The sequence below is a fragment of the Clytia hemisphaerica genome, unplaced genomic scaffold (genome assembly GCF_902728285.1).
Source record: "Clytia hemisphaerica strain Z4C2 unplaced genomic scaffold, Clytia hemisphaerica genome assembly, whole genome shotgun sequence".
Taxonomy (NCBI): domain Eukaryota; kingdom Metazoa; phylum Cnidaria; class Hydrozoa; order Leptothecata; family Clytiidae; genus Clytia; species Clytia hemisphaerica.
Window position 1 is genome coordinate 2,597,714 of NW_027103551.1, and position 14,375 is coordinate 2,612,088.

The 14,375-nt window shown below is 35.3% G+C and overlaps 1 protein-coding gene across 6 annotated transcripts in view; it reads right to left on the reverse strand.

Annotated features, from left to right (window-relative positions):
- LOC136800299 (leucine-rich repeat-containing protein 71-like) overlaps positions 1-14,375 on the reverse strand; it is a 48,880-nt gene that overhangs the window by 15,822 nt on the left and 18,683 nt on the right. For all 6 annotated transcript variants that reach the window (XM_067056923.1, XM_067056925.1, XM_067056924.1 and 3 more), the window contains exons 4-9: positions 13,064-13,139; positions 12,219-12,293; positions 7,775-7,846; positions 7,135-7,282; positions 3,714-4,029; positions 2,942-3,045 (exon numbers count right to left, since the gene is read on the reverse strand). In XM_067056923.1, the coding sequence (XP_066913024.1) occupies positions 2,942-3,045; positions 3,714-4,029; positions 7,135-7,282; positions 7,775-7,846; positions 12,219-12,293; positions 13,064-13,139 (791 nt within the window). The remainder of the gene's footprint in view (positions 1-2,941; positions 3,046-3,713; positions 4,030-7,134; positions 7,283-7,774; positions 7,847-12,218; positions 12,294-13,063; positions 13,140-14,375) is intronic.

The window sequence follows — 14,375 nt, forward strand, 5'->3', positions numbered from 1 at the left end:
TACGTCTTTTTATAATAAAAAGTAAATTTTGATGAGGCTCGGCCGTTCTTATTTTTTTTTAACTTTGAGCCTGAAATTGTTCTTATCTTGTTCTTATTTATAGGGTGAAATTGAGGTATTTTAGGATATTACAATATGCAGTGCTGACGAGTCCTAATAAGGAGGAAATACATATACTGCTCTGCCACCCAAAACTCCTGAAGGAAGATGTTGGATTTTTAATACTTTGACACCTAAATTTCTTGAAATTGAGTAATTCAAGGCTCTAAATTGTTCTTATTTTTTGGCGATTGTGAGCCCCTTGTCATTATAAAATTATTCTAGAGGAGATAGAAAACCTTATCGGAGAAATGTAACTAAACCCATCCCCGACTTATTTTTAACACGATCAGCAAGCCTTAAAACGATACCGGACATTTTTGGCAATGTGAAAGTAAGATCTCTGAATAAAAATTAAACACCATTGGATTGGACAAAGTCAAAAACATTTTCTCTGTTTGTATTACATAATCTCAAGGTACTTTCGAAAATACCTCGTTTAAGAAAAACTCAGTCTAGACATGTAAGACGGAAATTGGAAAGAAATAGAAAATCGTGTCCTGATGCAATAGATATTTACTCCTTTTTCCAGTCTGCCTTATAACCCTCAAATAGAGAAAAATCTAAGCTTGTCTAAATATAATCAGTTTATTTATTTTTTCGGAAAACACGGCATTCATAAAATTACCCTATTTTTCCTAAGCTAAATTTAGGAATTTGTCTATTTTAAGAAGAAAGACTTTTAAGATTGTGATAAAAATAAGACGAAACAGATGATTGCAGACATGAAACTAATTGTAGGTATAGAGACATAAATCATCATTGACAAACGAAGGTGTTTTTTGAACCTTTGATACCTGGATGACGTATTCAGCATATCAAAAACATTTTAAATTGCAATCATCTCAGTGGTCAAAGCAAAGTTTGGGACAAGCTGGAGTTTTTACAAGCTCTTATTTGATTTGGTTGGTCGTTAAGATGTAATAAAAGAATCTTATTACTTTTTCTAAAGAACGCGTCATCTCTATCACTTTAAATGACCAATTAGTGAAGTATCTTGTAAAAACTCCAGCTCATCCCCAAAGTTTAGACGATGTTATCGTCCGTTACGATGATAGTAAAGGCGGGAAAATATGGCGGTATGGCGTTATGGCGGTATACGAAAAAAGAATCGGCGGGAGACTGACAAACTCTACCGACTGTAAGCTCTTTTCGGCAAAAGACCCGTTTGTGAATTTTCTTCGGCTTTTGGATTATTTCTTAGATAGTGATTGGTCTTAGACTATAGCATCTCATATGCTATATACATCTCAGATAGAAAATAGACTAATTAGACTAATAGACAAAAAGTAATAAAAATAGACAAATTAGCCTAAGATTTTAAATATTTTGCTGAACTTTTCTAAATTCTAATGTAGGAAAAGACTCTTCTCATACTTCATGGAGATGAAAATCCGTCTGAGACGGGAGAACTGTGAACACCGAACTCTTTTTTAAAGCGCTAGAAAAAATATCGAAGCACTTCATAATGGTACTTTGAGTATGATGAGGTGCTGGGTATGAGTTCAAGGAGCTAGAGTTGCCACTTATTTCTCATCCAAAACGCGTGACACGCGGTGGTTTTCACATACACTTCAGATTGAAAGTTAAATCCATCGCCAGAGCTTGAAAAATATAACGTGTGAAAACAAAAAAGTTCTATATTCAATACGTCATTTTAAAAGTAGCGTCACTTTTTTCTTTCTTTCTTGAAAGGTTAAAGATTCGTCCAATGTCTTTCTAAGAATACTAAAGAGAAGTCCCATAGGTTGGGGAATCGCCTCTCTAAGGGTCGATTGTTGGAGGAACAGTTTCCACATTTATGTACCCCAAAATCCTCCATCTCTCTGTAGTCCCCCCTCCTAGATGGAAAGCTCAAAGAATTAGAAAACATAAGTTCGAAGGTCAGAATGGAGTGTTAAATAATTCTGTTGAAACAGTTGTGATTTACACCCTTCAAATCTCGAAAAAATGCAATGGCGTGGGTATGCGTGAGGATACTTAACAGTATATCAAAAATTTTCATAAAAATGCACTTTCAACAAAAAAAAGTAAAGCAAAGCAAAGTATTAACACATTGGAACTTTTGTTGCCGACGCTTATCACCTTAAACTTCTTCTTTCATAACATAAAGAAATTCCCCTTGAAAGTTCACAAACCCACGCGCGGAATTTAGATTTTTCTCATTTTTAAACCATATTTGGACAAGGAATCGACTGGGTATCTGGTAACTTGTCCCAACTTCACTTCTGGAAAATTAGAAATTTGTCACACTGAAAAGCACAGGAAAAGTAAAAACACTGTTATTGCTAAATTCAAATTCTGGAAAGGTTTTCTCCATTGATATTGAAACGTTTAGAAAAAGAAGACTTTTTAAAAAGTTATTTTTACTTTTGACAAATGAGAATAAGCCAAATACCTTCGAAATAAGTCCTTTTCTTGAATACCTTATCGGCCCTTTTTACGCCAGCCCTTATTGGCGTTATTTTTGGGCTCGTGAAGTAATAAGGAACGGTGTTAAATTAGGGTCAGTGTAAAAAGGGCCGATAAGTTAGGTCATTTTACAGTCGAAATGAATCATGGGTAATCAGGACCAACCCGCTGTGATAACGATTTTCTTTTGGTCTAAATCTGTCGGTGTTTTCACGTCCAGCCAACGGGAAGCCGTTATGGAGGCGCAATCAGTCATGATTACCCATAATTCATTTCGACTGTAAAATGACCTATATTTGTGAACGATGCTGGATTTCAAAATATTTGAAGATTAACTCAAAATCCTGACTGTTCACAGTCGACACCCACTTTATGACGAGATTCTTTCATTTTTCTTTTTTTTTTCCCAAAAAAGCTGAAGCATTATTACCTCAACTTCATGTTGCGGTGTTTTCCCTCGATCTTGTTTCTGACCGCCCTTTCCTTTGGGCGTTTTTTGTTTTGAAGTTGTTGACGAGTCCACGTTCGAAGGGCCTGGAAAACGAGACAAATTCAAGTGCAATCTATGATACTAAAGTCTGTTCCAAAAAAATGGCAAATTTTGATCATTGGAAAAATGCGATTTCCCTGTTATAAAAAACCTTTTTTGAAAAAGTTCAATATTTCAGTAAAGTGTGTGTGGAATTCCTTTCAATAATTATGGAAGGAGGAGGGGTGGGTACATGGGGCACCACAAGGTCCTCTCAACTGCGGGTTAAAATCAGCACTTTAATTGAAATTCAGAGCCTCAGATTATTGTTTCTTTGTTCTCACGCTTTGGCAAAATTTTATACCTCATGATCTTATAAGAAAATAGTGTTTTGTATTCATAAGAAAATAGTGTGTTATTTTTATGTCCATAGTACAAAAAATTGTGAAGGGTATTTAAAACTTTACGATGTAAAGATTAGACTGTTCCAGAAAATCCCTGGTTTAAGAAGTTCACTTTCGTTCCAAGAGGGTTATATTTGATATATGACGGAATTCCATAGGAATATACAAAAATCTGTCAAAAATAACTGGAATTCCACGGGGTTAATGTTTTAAATCCTGTAAATATCAAAATTTCAGAGGGGTAAACCTGGTACACAAGGGTTGGACCTCCTCAAGGAGGGGTATACGTTTTTTTCTGGAAAAACCCATTATGGTCAAGAATCTTTTACCTCTCTTGAGTCCATTCTCTTTCAATTTATTGGCAGGTTCTTTCTTTTTGTCTTTATTTTTAGCGTTGTTTTTCTTATCGTCTTTACTGAAACTACGAGTGGCAGTCGGTGGCCGATCGTGAGACGTTGAAGTCTGGCTAGGACTACTTGAGCCGTCATCAGGAATATGAGTAGATCTTAACTGTCGCCTTTGAACAATTTCTTCGTGTGTTAGTTGGAAGGTTGAAAGGACTTCAGAGATGTGTTTTGCACCATCGTCGGATATTTGGTTGCTACCGAGATTGAGCGACAATAACGAACGGTTAATTCGTAGACCCTGGAAATGGAAAAAGAATGTCCGTTAAAAGTGTTGACGACAACAATATTTTTTTAATTCCCAATAAATGTTACTTTTGAATAATATAAGGAGTTAAAAATGAAATGTGTATTAACGTCTTACACCGCACATTTTGATTTTGCTCTTGAAGTAAAACATATGAATTAAAAGATATACCTTAATGGAATGATAATTCAGAGCGGATTAACTAAAGGGTTTTCAAACTTTTCAACGGCAAAATGAAGGTTAATAGCAAAAATGGTCAAAGATGGACAAAACTTTGGAGGGCTGCAACTTTTGACCCAAGAAAGATAAGAAAAATCTGAATACATATCTGAAATCAGTAAAGTTCATTGTTTCAAAAAAAAATCTCCGGGAGAAAAAATAATCTTTAGTTCTCCAACCCTTAAATTCATCCACTTAAGGCTATCTTTTAAACAAAGTATTAACTTTTAATCACTGAAAGTTTTAGCGGTTCATTTTAGTACCTTTAGAGGTTCTAATGATCGCGTTTACCTTTAGATAACAAATTTGTCCCTTTTCGGGAATAAATAGATTCCTTTAAGGGCTCTGACCATAGTCAGAAAATAGATTTTAGTATCTGAACATAAAAGTTATGTTTTAGATTCTTTAACACTTTTAACAAAGAATTGCCTTTATAAATTGCTTTTTAATCAAACCCCTTAAGAGTAATTAAGAACTTAATTGCAAAAATGACGTTATGAACTTTAAAAAGACGTTAATAATATGTTACATCACCTTCTTTTATAAAAAGTGCTAAGTTTTAATAGGTAATTAACTTTTTTGTTTCGAAGTTTTTTCAAACTATCCGCAAAGAATTGAATAATATTAAATTTTGCGGAAAATTTTTCTAAAAAGATGTGTCAAAAGTTATGACTGTTTTTTTAAGCAAAATCCAGATGAAAAATTGATGAAAAACCACTATTTTGAAGATTTCGATACAAAGAAGCATTTACAAAAATTTTCCGCAAAAATTTTTATTGTTCGGTAAAAGATACACCATCTACTGCGAAAAATTTTTCAAAATTCTTTTTCTTCGCCGAAACTAAGCTCTTCAAAGTTGAAATACTCTTCCTCGCAAAAGTCTTCATTTTCTTTTTCATCAAATTTTTTCAATGCAATTTTTGAATTTTCAGATTCAGGAATAGTTTGTCTAACAGAAAATGTATAACATGCCATAGTTTTGTTGGTTACATCAGTCAGAAAACACATTTTAAACACGGCAATTATGAAAAATTCACTATGGTCAGAGCCCTTAAGGAGTAAAATGATACCTTCCGTGGTACGATTTTTTTTAAACCGTTAAGGTAATTTTAAAAGTACCTTTTGAGTGATTTTCGGGATTTTCAAAAATTCAAAAGTTAACAAGGTATAATATAGTAACGTAGGGGCAGAAAAAAGCCTTCGAACGAATTCTGAAGATCCCCTTAACTGTAAAGGGATCTTTATGTACCTCATAGGTACCTCAGATTATAAGGAGTCTAGTTTGGCATGAACGCAAGACAAATCGTAAAAGGTCTCTGATTGAACATTATATGCTCTGTGTTAGGGAATTGTTACTCTTGTGTATGAGGATGATTTGGAGCGGTACTAGCACGAAAAGTTTTTATTGGATAGCGAAAAGGTAACATTATGAAAGATGCCCGATCTTTTTAATTTGATACAGTTCAATTGAAAAAGCATATGTACCGCAGTTTTGCATAAAAGTCTATATTACGAAAAGTCTTTTGAAATGTGACGTAGATGTATATCGCTGAAATATTTGACGTCAAATAAAAATAAGCCATATGAAAGTTTTTGCAAATTTTTTAAAAACTTCAATTGAGAGAAACCATTTCAGCGTAATGCCGAATTGACTCTGATCCTGATAATATTATCGTGAAAATTTTATATCGTATTTATAAAGTGAAATAATAAGTGTGAAAATGATGTCAACATTGAAAGCAGACCGATGTGGCAGACAACAAGAGGAGAAGTGGCTTAAAACAGTTGTCGTTTACGAAGCTGATCTGGAACGAACAACTAAAATTGCAAAATCACGCAAGAAGCAAAAATACTCTTCCTCCAAAAAAGACTTCTGCAAAGAAATCAATAATAGCAAGGGGAGAATAACTCAACTTATTAACACGAAAGCAAGCTGTGGACAACCAACTTCATTGATCACCTTCACGGATAAGAATGGCGTGGAATTAACCGTCTCTTCCAAGAAATTCAATCAGCTGAAAGAATGCGGTTTACTTCCACCCAACGCCATTCCGCCAATGCAAGAACGACCAACCGAAGTGACTCCACCTTCGAAAAGTCAAGCTACAGGCCAACAATTGATCACCTTCACGGATAAGAATGGCGTGGAATTAACCGTCACTTCAAAGAAATTCAATCAGCTGAAAGAATGCGGTTTACTTCCGCCTAACGCCATTCCGCCAATGCAAGAACGACCAACCGAAGTGACTCCACCTTCGAAAAGTCAAGCTACAGGCCAACAATTGATCACCTTCACGGATAAGAATGGCGTGGAATTAACCGTCACTTCAAAGAAGTTCAATCAGCTGAAAGAATGCGGTTTACTTCCACCCAACGCCATTCCGCCAATGCAAGATCTGTCTGCCAGGGCCGCTCCACCTTCACAAAACGTGTCGAACTCAGTCTCAGAAGAATACTTCGAGCTGAAGCAACACGAAGGAAACAAGACCCAAGACGCAAAATCACTTCAAGCCCTCCTCGAACTAGCAAAAGGTGACGACTTTTGGACCATTTCACAAGGTCGCATCAACAACTATAAAGAACTCATGAAGGAAGCTCAAGAAGCTCCTTTACCATATGATGATGGTGAATGGTAAAAGGTGGCACAAACGAAAAATAAACAAAACATTTAATAAAAACCAAAAATCTTCAAAATCCTGTATTGTTTTTACATAATGTAAATATAACTCCGTATATATAATTACGTTGTCAATCATATCCTAATTTTCAAACCCTAAAGTATTATAATAATGCTTATTTATGGCTTGTGCTAATTTCCTTAAAATTTACATATCAAAATGTTTTAGAGTATTCACAATAACTATTGATGATTATCATTACCTTTGCTAAATGGGAAACGCCTTCGTCCGTGATTTTATTGAAACACAGATTTAACGTTGCCAAATTCCTGTTGTCTTTTAAAGAATTCCCAATATGCTGTGCTCCAAGATCCGTGATGCAACAGTTTTTAAGTGATAAGTTTTGAACCCTGAAAATATAAATGAAAAAGTAGACGATAATGTGAACGAAATCAAAACCACAGATCTATAAGGTATTTTCAGATAAAATACACGTTTTTTTTTTATAAGGAACACGTTTATAAGGAACTCGAGGCTGAAAATGGTCCAAAAAATAAGGAATTGTTAAGGAACTGCTCAGGCTGAGAATAAGAAAACAAGTTTTAAGGAATCCAATTTTTGCAAATCCAAACTTAGCAGCTAAGTAAATATTGAACTCGATAAGGAACTTCGAGGCTGAAACTCTCTGAAAAAATAAGGAATTCCAGGGTCGGAGCCAAGTTAAGGTTCCTTATAAAAAAAAACGTGTACTGTTTCCTATAACACATATAATTTATGGGCAGAGTTTTGTTCAAATGTGGCGAAAGTCTACCCAAGGAATTTGAGAAAAGCTCCGGGATATAAACTTAGAAAAAAGAATTTTAAAAGAAAATTAGCATGTGAACCAATCAAATTCAACTTACATGCTTTTCTCTGATAAGAAAATATCGAAACGTTGGCTTGAAGCGTGTGAATTTCCATCTAATCGAAGAGTTCTGTATGAGGGAATTAGAATAAGATAAGACTCTTTACGTTCAATTTATTTTCAAGACCGTAATTAGCGAGTTTATGTATTTGCTCTTTTGAAGACGGTAGAGTGACTGAAGCAATTTAGAATAACCCACACTTCTGACCCGCAAAATCTAGGAAAGTAACAAGACGCTCTATAAGAAATACATTTGGCATCAAGCGTGGATTTGCAACTCGCACTTTTAATTTTTCAACTCGCGATTTTAATTTTCAACTCCCGATTTCAATTTGCAACTCGCGATTATAATTTTCAACTCGCGATTATAATTTTCAACTCGCAATTTCAATTATCAACTCGCGATTTTAATTTGCAACTCGCGATTGTAATTTTCAACTCACACTTTGGATTTTTCAACTCGCGATTTTAATCTGCAACTCGCGGTTTTGATGTCTTAACGTGAAATTTTCAACTCACAACTCGCACTTTTATTTACTTAAAATAGCAACTCGTAACTCGTAACTCGCGTATTTGATAGCAACTCGCAACTCACAGGACCAACTCGCAACTCGCATATTATCAATTCACATTTAATAAGATTAATTTTTTCGGGGATTAAATTTCGCGGTTGAGCTCATCTACACAATTTTAAGATTTCGCGGGTGGCACTATTGGGTGGCAAAGGTTCCCCAATTTTGTGCATTTTACTGTCAAATCATGCGTGTTAGTTGTTGAAATACGCATTATTAGCGCCTCTTTTGCAAGTAAAGGCTCACAAAATCTTTGTTTGACACTTTTTGAGTTTCGTGGATAAGGCCTTTCAAAATCTCCATTGGGACTTAATTTCGCGGACGACATCCAATTCCACGAGATTCGCAAAATTTTATCTCCGCGAATATTAATCCCATTAAAGTAATCTAATGACTTTAAGTAAAGGTTATTTAATTTTTGAATCTATTAATGAATCGTCAGTTATCAGAAATCGTGAGCTTTCTTATGAACTCAAATGAGATAAGGGCTGATAACTTCTAATTGGCGCTGTTTAAGCTGGCTAAAGCTGTCGTGTACAAATGATTGGCTGTTGATATGAATGAATGTATGAATGAATGACCCTGAAGAGAATATGGAATTTAAAAATAGTTTTAATTGTGAAAGTTTAGGCCTCAAATTTTGACTAGCCTCTTATAAGCACCATATTTTTCTATTTATAAGGGCTGTCTGCAACTATAAGTGATGGTTACGAAAGATTTTCATCTCTCATTTCTGCCATTATGGATGTGATATAGAACCGGAGAAAAAAGTATTTAGACAAAAAAGGTGGATGGGGACCGCCTTTATTCGCCGGACCTTGGTGCTAAGTTAGTTATAAGCTAGATTAAAGTTACAATTTCAAGAGTTTATTAAAGAGAAATGTTATCCCTCTAATAAATTGAACTATAGTGAAAGATTGGTAGAAATTTCTCATTTGATTTTTCTCTTGTTACTTTATTACTTTATACAAATACAGTGAACATTGTTAACAGGTCAACTTTATTTTTAAAGCTTAGATATTGTACATCATATTAAAATAAAAGTTACAAAATCAGTAGTGAAATCACATTACAGAATTTCTTATAGAGCTAAACACCTAGTCAAAGAATATTCTCATTGTTTGAGATAGCTATAATTCTTGAATATTTCCACAAGTCTATACACCGTTTAGTAGTGTCGACTGTGCACGCGTCCAAACAATTTTCCATTGTTTTGATTTTAGCGACCGCTCTTTCCCGTAAAAAAAACGGTAGGTTAAATTCCAGTTCTCGTAAGGAAACCTAGCAGAGAAATGGTAGGTAAAGAACACCTTTTAATGATAACTTCTTTTCCTCTTGAAGAATTTTTGTGAAATTTTCAGGAGATATCCATACAGTTATCATTGATATGATGTTCAAATATCTGAATCATTCTCTTTAAAGGAAAGAAAAAAATTGACAATGTTTACATTCCTCTAACCTTCCACAACCTTGCGCATTTTTACCTACCGTTTTTACGGTGGAACACGGTGGAGATAGCGAGACTCCTATAAAGTGCATTGTTCGGAAGGCGATAATTAGAGCCGCGCAAAATCCTTTTGAAGTTAAAATGAAGTGCTACTACGTTTAATTAGTTAGTGTGCAATCTAAGGGTTAAATAAAACAGTCATTGCAATTGTAATAAATACAATCCATATAGATTGTCCATGTTGGATGCCAGACGAATCGGTATCAGAAGGCGATTGAGAATCAGCTGAGGCAGTGAGACCGAACAAAACTTCAAAAGCATCTTCAGTATGATTTCTAAACCGGGTCCATTCGTCAGAGTCGGCCTCATACCTGTATATTGCCGAGTTATCGATGACGTCATTATCATAAGATTGAGTGAAACCCATACATTGGTCATACGTCGAGCAATGAACTCTTGCATCTCGAATACCAGATTTTAATGGTCCAACATACCCTTCAATGTACAAACACTTCTCTGTTGCTCTATTTAAAGAACCAATAATAATCGAGCAAAATGCTGCTTTAGGAGTCGATCCACTATTCTGGCTATATCCAAGAACACATCGATCCAATGCAATGCATGAGATGCTTTGAAGATCTCCAGTAACACTTGAAGTAGCAGCATCTCTTTGGACAGTCAAATCAATCCAACTGGCGCCAAGATTTTTACTGTAGATGAAATTCGTTTTACTAACAAAAACAACACACATATTTTTAACACATGACAAATCACTGATTGGTCCGACACTAGTAGTATAGGCTTGATTCCATGTTTTCCCAGCGTCTTCAGATCGCACAACAATCCCTTTGTTGCGCTCGTTGTATCCAGCCAAACATGTTCTATTCAGACATTGCAAGACAGTCAATTCACCCGTGTAAGGTATTGAATGAATGTAAACAGTAGTTGTCTCGTTGAATGCATTCGATGTCCTCAAAATACGATCTTGGAACCCTAACAAGCAGTTATCTTGATCAAAACAATGAAAACCTCCTCTTTCTTGTTTCAAAGTTGCTCCTAAAACACGAAACGATGTGATATTTCTCCAAGACAAACCAGAATCCAGTGTTCTGAAAATCTGGATCTTCCTAGACATTTTATCGGCACCAGCTGCGAAACAGACATCCTCGGAAATACAATGACCAGCTATGATTTGAAGCCAATCGTTTGGTAGGTTGAATTTTGTCCATGAGTCACCAAAGTTTGTTGTTGTGAAAATAGTGTTGTTTTTGAACTGATGAGGCGCGAAAATGTAGTTGCACTCGGCTAACATGAAACAATATCCAATTATACAAAGAGTAATAGCTTTTGCCATTTTGCTTCTTTCCTTTCACAGCTCAATAAAACACAACAACAAGAAAAGTTTTAGGTTGAAATAAATATTTCTAACGCCCCATCAAAAGTCCTTGTTGTTATGCTAAGTCTCCATTAATGGTGGATTTTATCATTAATAGACTTTAATGACTTTGTTTTAATTCTAAACAAGGCTTAGCGAGACTAACTAAAAGTGATTATATGTCTACCTCGTAACGAGTAAAAAGCTTTATCAAAACATAGGTAGGTAAAGTTCCTATTCATCTTAATTAGAAAATTGATTAAAATAGGTAACTATGCCAATCTGTATGTGGGTTGCCTTTAAGTCCTTTATTTCAAGGTTGAAGCTATTATCTTGTATTGTTTGTTTGGCTCTGACTTGTCTACACGCTTATTTTTTTTTTTTACGAAACACACTTTTAAGAAACATGAGGCTCAGAATGCCTAAAAACTAAGAAGCATGCTGAGGCTGAGAATGAGAAAATAACATTTTTTAGTTCGTTTTTTTTAAGAACCTTCAAATCCAGCCTTCCATGCGGCTGATTATATGTCAAAAGGTTGTTTAGAAACATGTAAGAAACATTTAAGGCTCAAAAGGCTGCTTCGTAAAACTAGTTTCTTAAAAAAAACAACGTCTAGTTGAATTATCTCGTTGCATTTCTATGCACTACAGGAGGGGAATCTCCAGTTCCAATTAGTCAGACATTTCTTAAACATGATCTTTAGAGGAATAAGAAGGAAAAAGAAGGAATAAGAAGAAATAAGAAGGAATAAGAAGGAATAAGACACATTGGAACGTGTCCCTTTAGAGAAGAGCAGTATGAGTAATCGATAATGAAATAGGCTTCGACGTTATAAGTAGTAAGTAGCAAGTCTGCGAAGCATTCGGAGGCGACCCGAAGGCTCCTCTTTCGATAGCTATCTATCCAAAGCTAGGTGAGGGCGCCACTCTTTCTCCCTGGATTTCTCTCTGTAATTTGAATATTTCTCTAATTCGAAGAAAATTTTTGGTCCCTTGAAGATCGAATTAGAGAGAGTAAACTGTAATTTAATGATACTGATAAGCTTACTTGAGTGAAGGGGCAGCACTGAGACAATGTCCAAGGGTCACCACCGTCTCATCTGTCAATCCTGCATTCCAAAAGCTAAACAGTGAAAAATTCAACATCTTATTATAATAGTCAATCCCTCCTCCTAATTCAAAAGTTTATAGTGAAAAGTTAAACATTATAGTATTACTCAAACCCTTACAAAAGGAGATTGGATTTGGCTTTTAAAGGTTCAGATAACGTAAATGCGTCTGTCTGCAATTGTGTCAAGGCAAAATTATTTAGGTGTTTGACGTCATTTAACTCTGGCAAACTCGAACACAATCCTAATTTATATATATATTTTTTTGTTTCAAGGGCTGTTGGGTACCAAAAGACTTTACATCTAACCCAACACTTTAAAACCATTGTTAGACGCAAGATCATGTGGAAAATTTGCAAGATTGTATTTGCACTAAAACCTCAAATATTTTCATCTAAAATGATGATCCGGTCTTCACCTTAAAATGTAATCAACATTAGTAAGTAGTAAGTCTGTGACCGCAGTCAGAGCCGACCCGAAGGCTCCTCTTTCGATAGCTATCTACCCCAAGGTAGGGGAGGGCGCTACTCTTCCCCCCTTGATTGCTCCACTTACCCTTGATCCTTCTCTTAATTGCTGAGCATCAAGCAGAGAGGCACCAAGTACCATTTTGAGAATCTTTGGTATGACCCGGCTGGGGGTTGAACCCACAACCTTGCAAACCGTAGCCGGAGGATCTACCACTGTACCACGGTTCGCATCACAGTTCTTCACCTTAAAATGTTATTAACACTGAAAGAACGCTGTCAGAACGCACCAGATGAATAAAACTAACGCAACTTACTCTACAAGGGTCAATCTTTCTAGTTCGGGCATTGTGATTGCAAGAACGTCTATCACCTTTTGTTCTACGCGCCATCCTGTAAAATTGAAAATAAAGATTATTAGAATTTCGTAAAAGTTATCGCGAAAGCGTGTTGAAAAACATTAATTCATACATTATATTTCGATCTATTTCAATACTTAAAACAAGTAATACTTTAATGGACCTACCTATTTATAAAACGAATAATTAGAATTTAATGGAAGTAATGTATAATTTTAAATTTCGATTTATATATCTATTGGAACGGAGAAAGCAATTAAGAAACGCATCGATGTTTAACGGTGAAAGAAAAATAATATCGACACTTTAATCAATCATTCAGAGAAAATTAAAACTGAAGTAAAAAAAACATTTAGTTTTCAGTTTTCATTATTTCATCACGGTTGGGCATTGCCATTTTACATCATTGTGCGAAAAATCATGAAAATCTGTCGAGTATAAGTTGAAAAAATGAAGGAAAACCGTTTTACGCCGGTTTTCGGCTGTTCCGGCGATTTTTAAGGAGTTCCGGATTCAAAGGATGATTTTTTTGGAAATCAAACGATGCTAAGTTTTGGGCATCATCATAAAGAACATTTTTCTGTAAAGAAACAATTAAATAAGTTGAAAAAATGTGACGGAAATGTGAAAAAACGACGATTTCCGGCACATTTCCGGTTCTACAGACCGGAAAAAATTTTTTTTCGGCAAACGGTTTTCGACACCTTTTCGGCAGTACTAATGTGCATCTATGTGCAAAAAATCGCAAAAAACTAATGATAAAATCTCGAGAAAATCTCAAAAAAACCGCTTTTTTCGGGACATTTCCGGTTCTACCGGCCGGAAAATTTTTTTTTTCGAAAATCGGGCTCCGTCACATTTGAGGGTTTATAGTAATGCTTTTTTTGCACCTTTGTGCAAAAAATCAGAAAAATTGAATGAGCCAATCTCGAGAAAAGTTGGTAACTAACGAACGAACTAACTAACGAACACGGGTTAATTTATAGGACCTCCACCCCACCGGGGTAGGTCCAACAAAGAACTTCCTATACCTTATCGGGGAAAACTTCGTCAGAGAAAAGTGACGAAATTTTGGCCAAGTGACGAATATTTTTCCCCGACGAAAATTTTCCCCGACGAAATTTTTCCCGACGAATAATTTTCCCTGACGAAAATTTTCCCTGACGAAAATTTTCCCCGACGAAAAACCCTGTTTTGAAATTAAACTTTTTGACGAGACCGAAGGGGAATTTAAATTGGTTTAAATGTATAATTTCATAGCAATGAAATC